General features: G+C 53.8%; 3 protein-coding genes across 9 annotated transcripts in view; 1 reads left to right on the top strand and 2 right to left on the bottom strand.

The window, feature by feature from the left end:
• Positions 1-905, top strand: part of Pcsk1n (proprotein convertase subtilisin/kexin type 1 inhibitor) — a 3,902-nt gene extending 2,997 nt beyond the window's left edge. Inside the window, exons 3-4 of the mRNA XM_005411368.2 lie at positions 3-135; positions 571-905. Of these exons, the coding sequence (XP_005411425.1) occupies positions 3-135; positions 571-766 (329 nt within the window). The 3' untranslated portion in view covers positions 767-905. The remainder of the gene's footprint in view (positions 1-2; positions 136-570) is intronic.
• Positions 906-1,795: 890 nt separating this feature from the next.
• Positions 1,796-3,133, bottom strand: Eras (ES cell expressed Ras). The gene is given in 2 exon segments (XM_005415247.1): positions 1,796-2,550; positions 2,553-3,133. Coding segments are annotated over 2 exon segments (810 nt in total). The 5' UTR covers positions 2,878-3,133; the 3' UTR covers positions 1,796-2,065.
• Positions 3,134-6,497: 3,364 nt separating this feature from the next.
• Hdac6 (histone deacetylase 6) overlaps positions 6,498-18,885 on the bottom strand; it is a 30,078-nt gene continuing 17,690 nt past the window's right edge. For 6 of the 7 annotated variants that reach the window (XM_005411280.2, XM_013508166.1, XM_005411284.2 and 3 more), the window contains exons 11-29: positions 15,315-15,441; positions 15,169-15,234; positions 15,017-15,076; positions 14,851-14,940; positions 14,319-14,425; positions 14,170-14,237; positions 13,792-13,945; positions 13,586-13,714; positions 13,228-13,396; positions 12,872-13,005; positions 12,372-12,440; positions 12,066-12,258; positions 10,540-10,689; positions 8,639-8,813; positions 8,008-8,516; positions 7,809-7,928; positions 7,362-7,508; positions 7,137-7,265; positions 6,498-6,929 (exon numbers count right to left, since the gene is read on the bottom strand). In XM_005411280.2, the coding sequence (XP_005411337.1) occupies positions 6,861-6,929; positions 7,137-7,265; positions 7,362-7,508; positions 7,809-7,928; positions 8,008-8,516; positions 8,639-8,813; positions 10,540-10,689; positions 12,066-12,258; positions 12,372-12,440; positions 12,872-13,005; positions 13,228-13,396; positions 13,586-13,714; positions 13,792-13,945; positions 14,170-14,237; positions 14,319-14,425; positions 14,851-14,940; positions 15,017-15,076; positions 15,169-15,234; positions 15,315-15,441 (2,665 nt within the window). In that variant the 3' untranslated portion in view covers positions 6,498-6,860. The remainder of the gene's footprint in view (positions 6,930-7,136; positions 7,266-7,361; positions 7,509-7,808; positions 7,929-8,007; positions 8,517-8,638; positions 8,814-10,539; positions 10,690-12,065; positions 12,259-12,371; positions 12,441-12,871; positions 13,006-13,227; positions 13,397-13,585; positions 13,715-13,791; positions 13,946-14,169; positions 14,238-14,318; positions 14,426-14,850; positions 14,941-15,016; positions 15,077-15,168; positions 15,235-15,314; positions 15,442-18,885) is intronic. The other variant, XM_013508165.1, reaches the window with a different exon arrangement.

Here is an 18,885-nt window from a genome sequence, read left to right as displayed (position 1 = left end):
AGCGCAGCTTGCCCCGGCTCCCGCGCCGGCCGCTGCGCACCGACCCCGGCCCCCAGTCTATGACGACGGCCCCACCGGCCCAGATACCGAGGACACCGGAGACGAGACGCCCGACGTGGACCCAGAGCTGCTGAGGTGCGGGCGAGGGGCGGGGAGGGCACAGGCGCTGCGTCCCGGAAGGGCGAGAGCCAGGGCGAGGGTGGAGGGCACGACGTCATCCAGCGATGACACGGGCACCTAAGTCCCCGGGGCGGGGGGCGAGAGTCCGGGTCCTGGTTGAGTGAGATCCTGGACGGGAGGTGTGGGGGCGAAGATCCGCGCCAGGCACTGCAGGATATGCACCCCTGGCCCGAGAAGAGAGAGAGGCCCGGGCGCCCGCGGTCTGCCAGGCACGGGAGGCCAGGCTGCTGTCATTTCTGGCATGGGGTTCACCTCTTGAGAGCCGTGGGCCAGGGACACGGGTGGGGAAGGACCAGGCTCTGTGGGGTTGCAAGGTGTGCTGTCCAGGTTCCTGGGCTGCAGGGGCGACCCGCAGCCGCCTCGTCCCCTGCATTCTGCTCTGTCCCGCAGGTATTTGCTGGGGCGAATCCTCACGGGAAGCGCGGAGCCCGAAGCCGGGGCCGCCCCACGCCGCCTTCGCCGCGCCGCCGACCAGGAGCTGGGCCCGGAGGCACCCCCCGAAGGTGTTCTGGGGGCGCTGCTTCGAGTGAAACGCCTGGAGAACTCCCCGCCCCCCGCGCCAGCGCGCCGTCTCCTGCCTCCCTGAGCACCGCCTGCATCCAGCGTGCCCCGGACCCGAGGAGCACGCCAGCCACCCGGACACCCCGCCAGCACGTCAAGACCAGCTTCCCCTTCGACCTCCAGACCCCGGCCCCTAGCCTTACAATAACACCATCTGAAACAGCTGTTTGTCTGTGTGAGCGGCAGTAAGCTAAAGGGCTGGTGGGCTGGTGGGCTGGTCAGTGGTCGCTGCTCTTGGGGTAGAAGGGCCCTAGGTCTTGAACTTAGCGACACCCTCTGTTCAGCCTGTGCCTCTCCTCACTGGTGGAGCCATCCGCAGGGACAGTGGCAGCGCCCCGCCCCCCCCATCTTGGTGTTGCCCTTCTTGGCCTTGGGCTTTGAAGCCTCTTTCAGGGCCTGCAGTAGCATCTTCCAGGGGTCCCTCACCCGAGGACCAAGGGCACCAAGGGGCCGGTGGCTGGTTTGGGGTCGTGGTCTTGGTTTTACACTGGCTGTTCCCTCTGCTCCTGGATACCAGCAAGGTTTTATCCAGTTGTTGCCTACTCCATAAGGATTCCTTGACCACCCTGTCACTGTGTTCCTTCACTTGCCTTATCATCAGCCTCTATCACTTCCTAGCTTTCTGTCATACAAGGGTAAGAATTCACCTCCGGCACAGCGCCTGCCTGGCAAGCACAAGGTCCTGAGTTCGATTTCCGGTACCAAACAAAACCAAAAACCAAAACAAAACCAAAAAACCACCCAAGGGCATAAAACAAAATAAGAAAGGGGCCATTAAAAAAAATTCACCTCCACATCCTTTGTGTACCCCAAACAGGGCCTGGCACATGTAGGGCTCCCCCAAATTTCTTTTTTTTTTTTGAGACGGTCTTGCTATGCAGTTGAGGCTGGCCTTGAGCTCACTGTGTAGCCCAGGCTGGCCTCGAACACACAAAGATCCTCCTGCCTCAGCCTCCTGAGTGCTGGGATTACAGGCATGTGCCACCATGCCCAGCTCCCCCAGATTTCTTGAATGAAAGACTTCTTATGCTTAAGTAATAGTCCACGCAGTCTTGCTCCCACCCACATGACACCCAGCATAGAGGCAGCTTTGAAACTGAAAGCTTCATTTACTTAATCTTGCACAGACTCTAAGTTGACATGACACAGGCAACCCTAGACACCCCCATGTCACCAAAAAGCTCCTCACCAAATGAAAGGAAGAAAGGTGTCATCTATCCCCAACCAGCAGCGGTGGGCTCACCTTCCTAAGTTCCTGAGGTGTCTCTCGTCAAGGGAACCCCACACTGGCCTGGGGGAGGGCTGCTTTTTCTGACCAAGATCTTCAGGCCGCAGAGCAGCCACAGCTAGACACAGCCTTCCGGTGCTGGGTCCGCTTCCGCCCTGCCTCTGCCATGGCCACCTGGACCCTCTGGGTCTCATGGATGAGCAGGGAAAAGGCTTCCTCCACACCCTGCCGTGTCTTGGCTGAGGGCTCCACGAAGGGGGCCCCCCATCTTCGGGCGAGGGCAGCAGTAGCGGCGTGCGCCTCTCCAGCAGTGGTCACAAGGTCACACTTGTTGCCCACCAGGATGAGGCGTTGGGTGTGGCAAAGGCCCCAGGTGTCCCGCGTCTGCTGTAGCTGGTCCAGAGACGAGGGGTCATCAAGAGCACGGACACCCAGTGCGTCATCCCCAGCCGCCAGGCACTGGTTCCACAGGGCCCTGTGGGTATCTTGCCCTGCCGTGTCCAGCACATTTAGAATGTAGCCCCCAGTGTCCAGGGCTACCTCCTTCCAGTAGGAATCCTGGATGGTGGGGTCATGGTCTCCACAAGGCAATGCTGGGTCATCTGGATGGTCAGCACACTCTTGCCCACACCGCTAGTGCCGACCACCACTGCCTCATACTCGGGCAGCTTCTCAGCAGCATCCTTGCTGTGTACCGAAGCCTCCTGCCTCTCCTGGGAGCTGGGGCTCCAGGTGCCCAGGCTCATGGTGACGTCCCTAAGTGGCAGTGGCAGCTCCATGCCCCAAACAGGCAATTCAGGGAAGAGATATAAACAGCCAGTTCTGCCAGTAAGGAGCGAAGAAAGACAAAGTGGAGAGAGGTCGGGGCAAACTGGGGGGTGAAGGGACAGGCGGCACTGAGTCAACATTTATGAGCACCTATTGTGTGCTGATCACCTTCTAACTTCCTTCTAGAGGACAGGCACAAAACATGCATTATTTTTGTTGCTCTCCCCGCTTCCTTCTATAAGAGCAACTTTGTGAAGGGGAGATTTTTCTTTTGCTGAGAATCCTGGGACCAGGTGATGGGGTTGTCTACCACTCAGCTATCCTCTCAGCCCCAAGGCAGGATTTTTCAGGCAGCTTTATTAAGATATAATTTATAGTCCATAAAGTTCACCCAGTTTTTTCTTTCTCTTTTTTTTTTTTTTTTTTTTTTTTTTGTATTGGGAATCGAACTCAGGACCTTACACTTGCCAGGCAGGCACTTATACCGCTGAGCTATATCCCCGGCCTCTTCTTTTTTTTTTTTTGAGGGTCTCACTCTGTAGCACAGGCTGGCCTTGAACTCCCAGGGACTGTCCTGCCTCAGCCTCCCGAGTGCTGAGATTACAAACATGCACCACCAGTTCATCCAGTTAAAATATGTGATTCAATGAATTTTAGCCTATTCGTGAAGTAGTGTGAATTTCAGAACATTTTTGTTACTTGGAGAAGAACCCTCTTGCACATTAACCTTTCACTTCACAATGCAGAGGGAGGGCGAGATTTTGCTTATTTCGGTGGACACTGAACTCCAGCCCCCAGGTGGCCTGTTCAGACCATTCCCACCTCACAGGGTTTGTACTGTAACAGAATACTAGAATCTGAAGAGATAATTAGCCAAATAAATTGGGTGAGTTCCATAGTCTAACTATTTTCATTAGAATTTAGTCTATTTTTATTATTTCATTAGAATTTAGTCTATACATTTAGTCAACATATATTTATTGGAAAACCTACTGTGTGGCAAGGACATAGAGATTAAAAAAAAAGTAGATGACTCCTGGCCCCATGAATGTTACATTCTACGTTATTGTCTGTAATTCCATATCATCTGGCAACAGGCGACAAGGTAGGTATGTAAAATATATTTCAGTAGAAGGTGCTCGGCTATTGTTAGGCATTTTTACTATTATTCAATCTAAGCATCTTCCTGTATGCCAGACTTTGTGGCACAGCACTAAACAAAACAGACTCAACTCTAGGCCTTGGGAGCTTTGGATTCTGACTGTGAAAGACGATACCCATGATAAGGAAATTACCTCGCACAGTAGAAGAGGGTAGGCACACAGCACGTGCTGATTTGCTTAGCTATTAATAGCAAATCACCATTACCTCATAAATGCACCTCCCTGTCTCCTTTGGGAGTCACTCGTTGAGTGCACCATAATGGTCACCTAGAAGCTGGGCAGCGGGTCGGGGATATAGCTCAGTGGCACAAGTGCCTGCCTCGCAAGTGCAAGGTTCTGAGTTCGATTCCTGGTACCCCCCCCAAAAAAACTGGGGAGCAATGGCAATTTGGGGGCAGATGCTGGGTCCCAGGTATCCATCCCAGGCTCCGCTGAGATTGGGAAGTGCAGGTCAGGGTGAGATGGAGGGGTCCCTGAAAATGCTCACTGCAAGCCTGTGCCCAGGAAGGGGGGCAGGACAAGACAGAAGGAGAGAACAGCTGTGGAGGCGCTCACCCCTTTGGGGAGAGGAGGAAGGTGTAGCTGTGAAGACACTCTGGAGGGGAGACCAGGACAAGGGGGCCACTGCTGATGAAAGGACGGCAGGATTCCGGTAGATTCTGATTCTGAATGAAATTTTCATTCTCTAGAGATGAAAAAGGGGAGGAGGGCGCAGGCAAGGGGAACTCCCAAGTTTGGAGCTGGACCAGCTGAAAATTTGGGGCCTTGTCATCAGAGGCGGGGGAAGTGTGAGCAGGGATTCCCCTTGGCCAAGGTGCTGGTAATGATCACAGATGCCCAGATACCACCTCCTGAAGGTGTGGTAGAGGCAGGGTGAGCCCCTGCTCAGATCACACTTACCCCATCTTTGGACACTCTAGGGGTAGGGCCTAGGTTATGGTCACCAGGACCCCTGTATCCCATGAGGAACAGGGCACTCAGAGAAACGGAGTGCCAGAGACCGGCCCGATCGCAGATTGGGGTCCCAGCCTTCTGTTTAGGAGCACAGAGCCCTCGCTGTGGCTGGTGCTACTACAGTGTCCCCGAAGGGTCCTTGAGACCCTTCGAGCACCCACTTGGCACTGCCTGGGCCGGTCGGTGGCCTCCCTAGCTGCCCTAGGAGGTGAGGGAGGGTGGAGGGGAGCGAGGCCCCCTTCAGACTTGGGTAACCTGCGGGTCCTGCACTTTGTTTTGTCCAAGGCAGGCAAGATGCACACCTGGAGGTGAGCAGGGTTGGCCATGGGCCGCATCCCTGACCGCATCTCTAGCCTGCACGGTGCATCCCGAGAAGCAGCCTCCTGCAAAGTGCGGGCACCCGACCCGGCGGAGTGAAAGCTAGGCTCTCTCTCCCAGCAGTAAAGGCGGTGGGGAAGGATCCCCTTGACTCCGGTGTGGAAAGACCTTCGGGCCCAAACGCGGCTAGATCTGGGCGGCCCACTCACCTGAGTTGCGGGAACAGCAGTGCTGCGTCGCAGGGAGCAGCGCAGACAGCAGCAACCAGGTGCAAGGCTGCCCCCCACCAGGCAGTGAGGGGTGGGGGCAATGGGCATGTGCAGCCCGCCCTCAGGCACCCTCCCCACCTCTAACCGTCGGTGGAAAGCACGGGCTTAATCGCCCGGTTTCTTCGGACACCTGCCACATGTGCGCCAGAGGGGCGCCCTGCCCAAGCATTACCGCACCTCTCCCTCGCCTGTGCTTGGGACGGGTCTGCACGTGCAGAGAAGGGTTAAGTTTGACCTGGTGGGGCCATTTGAACCATTTTTTGTGTGTGTTGGGGCCAAGGAGCCTGTGCAACTGCTTAAACTCGGATCTTGGTAGGTCTGGAGGGGGTTGGGTCTGTCCCGGAGGGAAAGAACTGCAAGGGGAGAGGTTTACTCTGTCAGGGCCAAAACAACCGATTAGGGATGGATATTCAAATTACAAATTAAAAAAAAAAATTCCCAGACTCCCTTGCAGCTAGACAAGCATAGGGACACAGTTCTGATCGGTGAGATAATCAGTAGAGGTTTGCAGGTGTGCCACCTATAATGTCGTTACAATTGGGCTGGCCCAAGCCCTCTTGCCCTTGATCTCTGGTGCTCATCTTGGGATCTGAAAGTGGCAATGAAAAACAGTTCCACAAAACTTAAGCCAAAGCAATTCTTATTATGTGAGTGAACTAAAGCTCCAAAACTGTGCTCTAGTTTCCCACCTCTGGACCAGGACCTGTACCCATGACCCCCATATCCAGGTGAAGCTTGAACCCATCCTATCAATTAGGTCAATGAGACACACGGGGAAAGTGGGGTATGTGGAGGATACTTCAGTAGTTCCCCTATGGCTCGGACTGGCTGTGAGGCCCCTATTTCTAAGGGGCACCCATTTTCTCATGGATTCTACTCTTAAATCTCCAGTGGAGCCAGTCAAGCCACTTGCTCTATTTTCAGTTAGATTTTTTTGGGCAATGGATGGGCAGAGGGTTGACCCGTTGTAGATCCCTCATTCCTTTATTATTCATCAGCCCTGCTGGGTAAGGGATGTGGGGTTCTCAATATAATCGAAAGTTAAAAGGCTTTTTCTAGGTTTTGTAGCAACTTGAAGTTTATTAAATACGCAACCCTGCCATAACTGCCAGTTATACCCCCCACCCAATGTTATCCTTTTGAGTTTAGCCCTCTCTTTGGGACACTGAGCTGCCCTTCTTTCCTTCTAGGGTGGAGTAGTGGTGTCCCTTGAACCAGCAGTTGACAGGGGTAGATCCATAGTTGACGATCATAGTCCTCTTAAAATGTATTTACACGCAAATAAGCACCCTTGGGGCCATTGGCAAAGGATATTCATGATAGGGCAGAGCCACCCTCATCCAAGGTATAGGTGGTAGGAAATAAGGCTGATCTACCTGGGGCCTCAGAAGGTGAAGAAGAGGGAGGACCTTCTGGGATTTAGTGTGGGTGGGGCATGTCCTCCCCAAACTTCTTCTGGTAGGTGATGTTCTTCACATCTAGGAGATCCTGAGGAAAAGGCAAGAATAGGGCCGGTGAGAGAAGTGAGGACTGCTCTATCTCAGCCAGGAGGCTGCCCCTGCTCCAGCCCTCAAGCACTCCATCGCCTGGTCAGCCCCACAGGCCCCAGACTGCACTAATCACTGGGAAGCTGCACAGAGGCTTTGGGTTCTCCTCTTCCCCAGAGACAGAAGGGTGTGTGTGCTGAGGACCCACCTGGTGGTGGACATAGGCCTGACAGGGGTAACACCAGGTAGACAGGTCGACATAGCTGAGGACCAGTGGGTGCCCAGAGGCTTCGTGGTGTCGGACCATATGAGCATTGACGTAACGACTGCAGTAGACCTGCGGGTAGGGAACAAGTGTCAGGAATGAGTGTCTGTACCCAGCTGCGGTTTGCTCCTAGGCCACCCATACCCGTTTCCTTCCTCTGCTATGTACCTGATAGCAGGACAGACACAACCAGTTCTCCTGGAGTGCTCCACAGTCCTCACACGGTTGGGTCACGTCGAGGCTTGCTGCAGGCGTGGGATGTACTGCCACCAGATGGGGACACCAGGGCAGTGCTGTCACAGCATAAAATAAGCCCTAGGGTGGATGGGTGACACTGAGTGAGCTGAGGGCCCCATCTCTTTTTTTTTTTTTGTCTTTTTGAGACAAGGTCTTGCTATGCAGTGCAGGCTGGCCTTGAGCTCACTTTGTAGCACAGGCTGGCCTTGAATTTGCAATGATCCTCCTGCCTCAGCCTCCCGAGTGCTGGGATTACAAGCGTGCGCCACTACGCCCGGCTCCCATCTCTTATTATATGTTTCTACACTGCATGCTCCTGTGAGGAGGCACAAAGGGGCCAGAGAAGGTACCATAACCCCAGCCTTTCCCTGAGCGCACCTGGTTAGTTTCAGCAAGGTCCTGAAATTCCTGTGTCAGCTTCGAGTCAGCCATGTCCTGACCTCCCGCTGCCTCTCCTAGTAGGCTTTCTTCTCCTAGGTCCCGAGATTCTAGGGTCTCCTGGACACACAGGAAAAGATGTATCTGAGAAGCCCATTCTTACCCATCTTTCCCTTTCCCTGGGTGCAGTGGACCTTACCAGATCTTCCCCGCCTAGCTCCAAGGTACTAGGGTTGCCAGGCAGCTGACTTGCGGAGAGCAGGGCTGTGGTTCCTGCCACAAGTGAGGCTGCTGGGGTCTGCTTTTCTGTACATGAGGCTTGGGGGGTCTGGATCAGCTGGGCTCCTCCCTCAGCCTCCTCTGAGGCAGTCGGGTGCAGCGCGACTTCCCGTGTAGCTGCCTCTGAGGTGGCCTGGTGCACTGGGGCTTCTCCCGCAGTCTCCTCTGAGGGGTCCTTGCCTGGGGTGGCTCTCCTGGTGGATGCTTCTGAGGACTGGTCCTGAGTGAGCGCCACATTACCTGCCTTTGGTTTGGTCTGGCCTGGAGTGGACTCTTCTGCAGATAATGCTGAGGTTGCCTTCCTCACGCCTGCTTCCAGAACCTTGCCTTTCGGCATGGTCATCCCCTTAGCCAACCCAGGACTGGCTTGTTGGGGCACCTTCTTGGTGACCGACTTAGAACTGGAGAGGCCCTCCTTGTCTTCCACCTCTGGAACCATGGAGCGAGATCCTTGAGTGTGGGTCTTGTCCTCCTTTTGGACCCTGATCCCTGCCCCTGCCCTTACTTCCCCGAGTCCCCTCATCACCCCCCAGTTCCCCATATGCACTCACTTGTGACCCGTAAGCTGCGCCAGTATCTGCGATGGACCTGGATGGTCTCAGTGATGGAGGCCAGGGCCCCGGACTGTGGAGGCCGCAGCCGAGCCAGCTGGGGTGGCAGGTCTCCAAGAAGTGCGTGAGTACAGGCAGCCATGGATTCTGAGATGGATGTCAGATTGTAGCCACCCTTTGTTAAAGAAAAGGGGAGGGAAAGGTACAGTGGGGGTTCATCAGGGTATTTGGAAGGTCAGAGGTTCTGCCTAATTCTCCTTCCTCTCTGCTCCAGGGCCCTGCCAGTCTGAGTGGAGGGTGGTACCAGGAACAAATGAGTGGAACTCACATTTGTAAGATGAGCAGCACTTACTGTGTGCTGGTACAGTAAATTGTTTGTTGTCAAGTGTAAGATAATAACACCGGCAAGAGCATTAGTAACAGCTGACATGTATTACACGCTTGCTATGCACCAGGCCCTATTTTATATATTCCATGCATACTAACGCACTTAGCTATCATGACCACAGGTGCTCAGTTTGTACAAGAACCTGCCTCCATGCCATCCAGGAATGACTTCACTTTGCAGCAGTCCCTCACAGCCTATGAACCACTTCCCTGACCTGCACAGGATACCTGCCCCACAAAAGGCCCTGCCCTGCCCAAGTACAGGAATAACTGATCTTGTGTTCACTTCGGCAGCACATACACTAAAGTAGGAATAAGTGACCTTTCTTCTCTATACCATCCCCTATCTTGAACTTTTTCATATTCTAATAGGAGCCCCAGTACCTACTCTTTTTATAGACAGAGCAACTGAGGCTCAGCGTGGTCAGATGACTTGTCTGAGGTCACAGGAACTGAAGAGGTAGCAGTGGGGTTTGAACCTGGGTCAACTGACAAAATAGTCCATGTTCTTAACCACTACCCTACACTGCCACAAGCAGTCCTAGGCACACTTTAAGTGGGACTTTTGTAAGGCAGTTAATTTCTCTGTGACCTAACTGTCCTCAACTATAAAAGAGCAGCACAGAAGTTTGCTGACAGGGTTAATTAATGTTTGAACAACACATAGTAGTGAAAAGATGCAGTATTTACACAGTGCTAATAATATGCCAGGCACTTTCCCATGACTAACCAGCCCCATTTTACAGATAAGGAAACTTATCTGAGCACAGGGATGGAGGTACTGAGTCATTTACAAAAGGTCCACGAGAGCCAGGGATATAGCTCAGCGGCATAAGCGCTTGCCTGGCAAGCCTGAGATCATGAGCTTGATTCCTGGTACCAAAAAAACAAAACAAAACAAAACAAAAACAGTCCACAACTTTACTTTGCCCTAGGACTTGTTTCAGGCAGTTCAGGTAGTGTTAAAAAAGCAAAAATCCTGTACTTTGCTGCTTCCTCCTGCCTGCCCCGCCATGGACTGTTTCTCTTCTCCCATTCCCATGCCCCTCTGCTGTGCTGGCCTGCCTTAGAGCAGGTGACTATGAACTGCGAACTAAAATAAACCTCTCCTTAAGAACAAAACACAAAAATCCTGGAGCCAGGTTTGTCTGGGTTCAAGCCGCGACTCTGCCATTATCAAATGTGCAACTTCAAAGTAGTCATCATCCCTTTCTGTGCGTCAGTTGCCTGATTTTGAAAGAAGAATGCAATAAGGAAGTAGATCCTACCCCCTCATGCTGCTTTAGCAAGTAAACAAATTAATAATATATATAAAGTGCCGAGAGGAGTGCTTTGCATATAGTGAGTACTCAATTAAAGAGGCTAATGCTGTTATTGTCATTATTAATGCCCAGGATGTGCCAACAATCCCAAGTGGGGACACTTGAAGGAGGTTTTGGGAAATTATCCTGAGTGATGCAGCCAACTCTTCCAAACTGTCTGCCCCCACCCTAGGAAGGGGGCCAAAGAGTTACCTCTAGGATAAGGATAATGCGGCCATTGGCAAGGCCCATCAACAGGTGGGTGAGATGGGCATAACCGTCAGGTGACATCTGGCAGCCTCCTAGAGGGTCCCCTCGTGCAGCATCAAAGCCAGCTGAGACCAGCACCAGTTCTGGGTTAAACTGAGGCAAGGAGAAAAGAGACACGTGAGCATGAGGGGAGGCTTCGGCAGGCAGGAAGTGATGGAGACGAGATGACAGTCAGGGAGACGGGGACTTGGGCCTGGGAGGCTGGGAGAGACAACACCGGGGAATTGAAAATAAAGAGCAGAAGATGGGGAAACAAGAAGGAGACTCAGAGCTGGGAGAGACGGGGGCGTGGCCACAGCGGACACAGAGGCGCGGACACACGAGAAATGGGCAGGAGGGGCCACAGCAGAGGCACGGGACAGCAGACACAGACACTCGGATGTCAAAGCGATGGCGGCAGGAGATGTGGAGAGACACCTCACATCCGTCCTTAGACATGCACCCCAGGCTCAAACACAGGACACGCACGTGACACGGCATTTCCTACAGAGTGCCAAAAGGACGCGAACGCACATTTTCACCCCAGACCTGTGACCGTGCAAGTGCCACACACAGAGAAGATGGTCACATACCACCCACCGTAAGTTCCACACAGACGGGACTGCACAGCCCACTACCGCGCATCCACACTCCGCTTCTCAGAAGGCAGTGATCCGCAGCCACCCTGCAGTCACCGTCACACACGCTGTCACAAGTCACAGACACACTGTTACACCCACAGGAGGTGGTCACCGGCCCACACAGTTCCACACGCACAGGCGGCTCTAAAGGCGTACGATACCCCCAGGCTTGCAGAGCGGCACGTGTGTGCCCTCACGGTCATTTGTGCACGCACCACTGGCCCTCAGCTCCCACACAGGGCAGGTGACACAGCTAGGCCACCCCCAGCCAGAGAGACACATATACAAACAGCCGGGACAGACGCACAGACAGAAATGGTGGTCCCACACAACCTCTCATATCCAGAGTATCTCACGCGGATTGCCAGCGATGGCAGTGCCAGCGACGTACAATACTATACTTGCTGCACAGAGAAGAGGACAAACAGCTACTTGCACAGAGTCACACACTGATACCCACCTACCCCCAGCTCTCGCTCGCGCACACGCAGTTCCTGAGTCGGCGTCACTTATGGCCACCCTCAAACCCAGGTGGGCACTCAGGACAGGAGACACAGAGAATACCGACCTAGCAGGCTACACAGGCCGCCACGGGACATCCAAAGGCCCTCATACAGATAGCCAAGGGGTTACTCACACACAGAATGTCATGCAGAGGGCAGCCACATGTCGCCTTCTGTGCAGTTAGACAGATACAGAAGGCCATCTGAGCCCCCCTTGCCCCAACCGCCACCATCACAGCCACCCACAGGCCATCTCATATGATCAGTCACTCCACAGTCAGACACACGCTGAGGCAGGCACATGCTGCCATGCACACGGGAACGTCACACACATCCCAAGCCTTACCTCATAGGCAATGGGAAGCACCAGGCGATGCCAGGCAGCCAGGTACTCAGCATCACCCACGCGGGGCCCATTCCAGGCCACGTTGACGGTGAAGCCTGTGCCTGCAGCCCTGCCTACCTGGCTGCTGGCACCCTCGTCCCCCATGGGAAAGAAGGTGCCTCGGTCAAAGCGGTGCAGGGACACATAAAGCACGCTGACAGGATGGGACGGAAAGGGAGCCATGGCTGGTTAGGGCGTCCGAGGGCCTCCACAGCATAGCTCAGCCCCTCCCCGACCACACCCTTGTCCCCGGCCCCAGCCCCTCACCTGGGGTCATCCTCAAATATGTGCTGAGTCCCATTACCATGATGGATGTCCCAATCCACGATCAGGATCCTGGGGAGGAGACAGCTTCTCAGGAGCCTGGGACACTTGTCCCCTGGGAGAGGGCTGAGGCTACACCTGTGGGGCCTGTAGGGCCCGGGTGGCTAAGTCATGTGTGCTGGATCTTGGGATTCTGAGAGTAAGCCCTGGGGACCTGGGTCTGGATTCTGCTGGGATGGCTGGTACGGGTCCGAAATCACTGGGGTATGACCCTCGGTCCTGGCTGTAAGCGCCTGAGTGCCACAGTCTGGGAGCCCCGCAGGCAGGCCCTGGGAGGCCCCCTCCTTGGTCCTTTTCTGGGGAGGTGCTGGGCGAGGGCACAACTGGTGGTTTCTGGAAAAGTCCTAGGGGTTATGCCATGGGCTTGCTGAGGAAGCCCTGGGCTGGAAGTGGGGGGACGTCTCTGTAAGGATCAGGGTTTGGGATCTCCAGGGAGTCCTCACCGCATGGCACGCCCACTGATGGCCTGGGCATGGCGAGCAGCCACGGCCACAGAGTTGAAAAAGCAGAAACCGCAGGCAGCGTCCTGCTCTGCGTGGTGCCCTGGGGGGCGCACCACAGCAACACCATTCAGAACCTGCGGGAGCAGCGCGAGTAAGCCTGGACCACTGCCCTCACACGTGCTCCCTGTCCATCTCGCCCTTCTCTTGTCCCCTCCACCAGCTGCTGGGGCCTCCCCACTGCCCCTTTCCTCGGGCCCTGCTTAACTCTCTCAAGGCCATCGAAAACGGCAGGTGGCCCTTTCTTTCTGTCCTGTACGACCCGGTTCCCCGCAGCCCAGCGCCCACACAGGCTGTACCTCTCCTGAGAGCACGGCCTCCACCAGGCGGCAGGCGGCGCCCGCAGCGAGCTGCGCACAGGTGAAGGTGCTGGGGCAGATGTAGATGGAGTCAAAGTTGGCGCCCTCCCGGTGCAGCTCCCGGGTTTTCATCTGCTCAGTGGCCCGGAGGCGCTCCACATACTCGGCACTGGAGGCACAGAGAAGGGCGCCCGGGGACAGTGAGGTGGCTCTGTTGCTCTCGAGGGCCGCAACCTGGAGACCAGAACTTGGGCGCCCCGGGTTGTACAGCAGTACGGCGCACCAGGTCCAGGCCCTGACCTCGAAGCCCTCCTCCACCCCCAGCCCCGTGCCCGCCCACCCCAGACGGGGACCCGACCTGTGGCAGGTGAGCAACTCCGCCTCCGTGGCAGGCCGCACAGGCAGGGTGACGCAGCGCCCGGCCAGGCCCAGCTCCTCCAGGTGGCACATGATCCGCAGGATGCGCTGGGGTGTCTCAGGGTGGTGGCTAGTGGGGGCAGAGGCTCAGTCCTAGTGCTAGGGGAACGAGCCCCACCTACTTAGCCCACCCCGCTCACTGTGTACCTGTCCCATATGTTGCAGTGACTCATCATCCGCTGGTCATAAACCAGCCCGGTTCGAGCCTGTAGCAAGGGCCAGGTCAGGACTGGCAGCACAGGGGGCTCCCAGGGTCCTTCCTCCTCGGTCTCCTGCACACCATCCTCCACTGGGATCTCGGCTACAAGGGGAAGTCAATTTGCCCCACTCCCCAGTCTGGATCCCTGTAACACTCAGGACACGGGTGGTCCAAACATAAAGAGGAGCGAGGCCTGAAACCTAGGCCAGGTGAGAAGGCCTGATGCTCACCGCCAAGGTGGCCCAGGACAGTCAGGGAAATCTGGAAGCGCCTCCCGCTTGGCTCATTCCATGGCCACCCCCCCATCAAGCCCACCCCTCACTTACCTCGTCTCATAAGAACCTCCCAGAAAGGCTCAAGGGCTTCCAGAGTGCAGGAGATCGAAGCCTGGGCACTGGAGGCGGGGAGGGGGTTTTGCAATGAAATGACCCCAGTAGCAGCGAGGGCGCCTCCTGCCCTCCTGCCCCAGGCTCACCTTGGGCAAGGGGCACCGGGGGACTCCAGCATGGGGCAAGGATCTCCCAGGAGGACGTGGAGCGATGCACTGACACCCTCAGCCAGGGAGCGGAGGTTGTAGCCGCCCTGAGAGGAGGTGTGAGGGGTGAGGAGAGGCCTGGATGTTACCGGGAAGGACGATGATGATGTTAACAATACCAGGGGTGCGTACTGCACGTTAGCAAGGAACTCACGGGCTGACCTCATTTAATTCACCGGAGATGACATGAGGTGATTACCATTAACCTTTTCCCCGTATCATGTAAGGAAAGCAGAGGCTCAAAGAAGTGAAGTGACATGTGTCACGCTCTCTAGTTAATAAGTGGAGATGCCAGGCCAGGACTCCTAGGGGGCTTGAAAACTCTGTTCTTCGCACGTGTGTGGTGCTGGGGATTAAACCCAGGACCGCATGCATACTAGGCAAATGCTGTACCACTGAGCCACACTCCAGCCTGAAAGCTCAGTTCTGAAGCCCTCCAGGGCCCACAGGCTCAGGGACAAAGGTCACTTACCTCCAGAGACAGGATCAGCTTGCCGCCTGCTAGACCCATGAGCAGGTGGGTTAGGTGGGCGAACCCTGCTGGAGTGGCGGCCATCTCACCCTGGGGGACACGGAGGGTGAGCCTGGCTCTGTGCAGCTCCTTTTGCTCATCCGCCAACCTCAGAGGCTGGCCTTACCTTGGGATCCCCTTGTAGGGCATCAAATCCAGCAGCCACTAGGACCAGCTGAGGTCGGAACTGAGGGGGGAATAGGCTACATGAGACCACCTGTCCTCATGGGCCATCCCTTACTGGTGCCCCTCACCCCAACATTTCCCAGATCCCAGGACCTCGAAAGCAACTGGTAGCAGGATGTGCAGAAAAGCAGCAATGTAGTCGGCATCCCGCATCCCCACCTGTGGACAGAGGCGTGATGGGGACAGGTAGCTGTTTGCCCGAGAGAGCAGAGGGCAGGGCTGGAGTGGTAGATACAGACCTGGTTCCAAGGTACATTGATGGTGTAGCCTTGACCTTGGCCGAAACCTGTAGTAGACCAGTTAGAGGCCTTCAGGTGGGGCCAGAACCGACCCTGCTCATAGCGATGGATGGAAAAATAGAGGACACTGGGGGCAGAGAAAAGCAACGAGGTCAAGGGTTGCCTAGGATGCATGTGGGCCTAAGCTCAATCCCCAGCACTGCAAAGAAAAACAGGTGAGGGGATGGAGAAGAGTCAGTCTCCAGACACTCCCAGCCCAAGCTGTCATGCTGACTCAACCGCTCACTTCCTGTAGACCACTCATCATTCTCTCCATTAATTTCCCCACCAATTCTTTCTTAAAAAATTTTTGCAGTACTGGGGATTGAACCCAAGGCCCTCACACTGAGCTATATCCCCAGCCCTTTTATATTTTTGATTCAGGATCTCAATAAGTTGTTAAATTTGCCCAGGTTGGGCTCAAACTTGCTCAAACTGCCTCAGCCTCCAGAATACTGAGATTACAGGTGTATGTCACCACAGGAAGCACTAATTTGTTTTTTGGGGTTTTTTGTCTTGTTTTTGTTTTTTTTGTTTTGTTTTGTCTTTTTTGAGACAGGGGCTCGCTATGCAGTTCAGGCTGGCCTTGAGCTCACTTTGTATTCCAGGCTAGTCTCGAACTCGCAATGATCCTCCTGCCTCAGCCTCCTGAGTGCTGGGATTACAGGTGTAAGCCACCACATCCGGCTTTTAGGAGGCACTAATTTGTACATTTATTCTTCCACTAGTTTATCTCTCCATTCTGCCAGGCATGGTGGCGCATGCCTGTAATCCCAGCACTCGGGAGGCTGAGGCAGAAGGATCGTTGCGAGTTTGAGACCAGCCTGGGCTACAAAGTGAGCTCAAGGCCAGCCGGAACTGCATAGTGAGACCCTGTCTCAAAAAGACAAAAAAAAAACAACAAAAAAAAACTGAGATTGTATCTTTCTGTTCAGTCACCAACTTATTCACCTTCTCATTCATTAATTCTTCCATTTATTTACCCATTTTCTAAATCATTCATTTTGCTCCCCACCAGAACCACTCCCACTGCAAACAGCACTGTCCCTTTGGTATCTACCCAACTCTGGACCCTAGTCTCAATCTCTCCTGATCCGGTGGGAGACTATAGTCAGGCATATCCAACCTGCGGGTTGCAAGTTGCCTGGCCTACCTGGGCTGCACCAAGTGAAAAGGAATTGTCTTGGGCTACATATAAAATAGTTAATGTATATAACTAACAAATCTTCCTTTTTATACTTAACATTAAAGAAAAGAGGGGGGCTGGGGAGATAGCTCAGCAGCACAACACCTGCCTGTTAGGTGCAAGGTCCTGAGTTCGATTCCCAGTACAAAAGAAGAGGGCAAGAGGCCTGTGAGCCACAGGTTGGACACACCTGCTCTAGATCGTATCTGCCTGCGAAGTGCTTCTGTGATCAAGGCAGAACAAGAAAAATCCCTTAACACCAGAGGCACATGGGGGTCATGGGGCTCTTAGCTAGGGGAGCCAGCTCAGCTGCAAAAAGCCTCAGCTTAGTAGTTCCCCTAAAAGAAGGCAGGAAACCAGGGGCCAGGGGTAAGGCTGGGTAGGACTTGGATCTATGTGTGGAGCTGGAGCGGGGGTGCTGGCTAGGACTGTCACGAGCCCAGTCCCTTCTTCCTGGTGGCTCATATATTTCACAGGTGAGGAAGTGAGCACTCAGGAGGGCAGAGGGACTGACAGGTACTAAGGAGCACAATGTACAGGTTCTGACAGGAAAGACAGGGCGGACAGATGCTGACTGAAAGGACACGATGCACAGGTTCCAACTGAAAGCGTGGCAGAACACTGTGGGGGACTCAATTCCAACCAGGCAAAGAACAATGAATAATCCATCACCATCTGTCCATCTATCCCTCTGTCCACCCCACCCACCTATCTGCTCATCAACCTTGTTCTGGGAAGGAATTTCCCCTCTCTGGAAAGGGAGCAGTATTTCTCATTTTAAGGAAGTAAGAAATAGTGATAGTCAATGAATCTAGGTAAATTCAAGTCATAGCTTCATAAATATTGATGATGTAGCTGTGAAATTTAATGCAATTACCATAAAATGTTTTTGTTTTGGTACTGGGAATTGAACTCAGGACCTTGCACTTGCCAGGTTCCTGCTGTGCCACTGAGCTATATCACCAGCCCTAAAATAATTCTTAAAAATGAAAAGTATCTTTTCTTTTTGGTCTTTTTGAGACAGGGCCTCACTATGAAGTTCAAGTTGGTCTTGAACTCACTTTGTAGCCCAGGCTGGCCTTGAACTCACAACGAACCTCCTGCTTCAGCCTCCCAGAGTGCTGGGATTACAGGTATGTGCCACCATGCCTGGCTCAAGGAAAGTATTTTGAGGAATGAAATCCAGGCAAAAACTATGGTCTTCAGTGAGTGGCAGACAATTTATTTTTCTTTTCTTTTCTATTCTATTCTATGTATGGTATTTTGAGACAGGGTCTTCCTATGTAGTTCAGGCTGGCCTTGAACTTGCAGTCATTCTCCTGTGCCAGCCTCCCAAGTGCTGGGGTTACAGGCATATGCCACCATGCCCGGCTTTACTTATTTTGGTGCCAGGAATTGAACTCATGACCTCAGGCTTGCCAGGCAAGCGCTTATGCCACTGAGCTATATCCACAGCCCCTGGCTTTATTTCTGACACTGGTATTTAAATATTGGCTCTAAACTTTTAGTAAAGTAACCATCAGAGTAAGAGAAATATACAGGAGGTCATAAATATCACCAGGAGCCAGGCGTGGTGGCGCATGCCTGTAATCCCAGCACTCGGGAGGCTGAGGCAGGAGGACCATCGCGAGTTTGAGACCAACCTGGGCTACAAAGTAAGCTCAAGGCCAGCCTGAACTGCATAGTGAGACCCTATCTCAAAAAAAAGACAAAAATCAAAAAACAAAAAAAGATATATATCACCAGGGTGCTCACTTTGTCAGCATATATATTAAAATTGGGAGGGGCCAGAGACGTAGCTCACTGGCACAGCACCTGCCTGGCAAGCATGAGGTCCTGAGTTCGATTCCCAGTTCCATTAAAAATAAAATTGGGACAATACAGAGATTAACATGGCCCCCATGGAAGGATGACACACAAATTCATGCAGTGTTGGGACCGGGGATATAGCTCAGTGGCATAAGTGCCTGCCTGGCAAGCACAAGGTCCCGAGTTCGATTCCTGGTACCCAAAAAAAAAAAAAATTCATGCAGTGTTCTATATTTTTAGCTGGTTTCATCATACAAAAATATTATCATGAGGGCCAGGGATATAGCTCAGTGGCACAAGTGTCTGCCTGGCAAGTGCAAGGTGGAGTTCGAGTCCTGGTACCAAAAAAAAAAAGTTATCACTAGAAGAAAGGAAACAAAAGATTTAAAGAGCCAGGCATGGTGGTGCACAGCTGTAATCCCAGCACGTGGGAGGCTGAGGCAGGAGGATTGTTGCAAATTCGAGGCCAGCCTGGGCCACAAAGTGAGCTCAAGGCCAGCCTGAACTGCATAGCGAGACCCTGTCTCAAAAAGACAA

This window comes from Chinchilla lanigera, unplaced genomic scaffold (assembly GCF_000276665.1).
Source record: "Chinchilla lanigera isolate Chin_1 unplaced genomic scaffold, ChiLan1.0 scaffold00142, whole genome shotgun sequence".
Classification (NCBI taxonomy): domain Eukaryota; kingdom Metazoa; phylum Chordata; class Mammalia; order Rodentia; family Chinchillidae; genus Chinchilla; species Chinchilla lanigera.
This window is presented reverse-complemented; position numbering and strand designations above follow the sequence as displayed.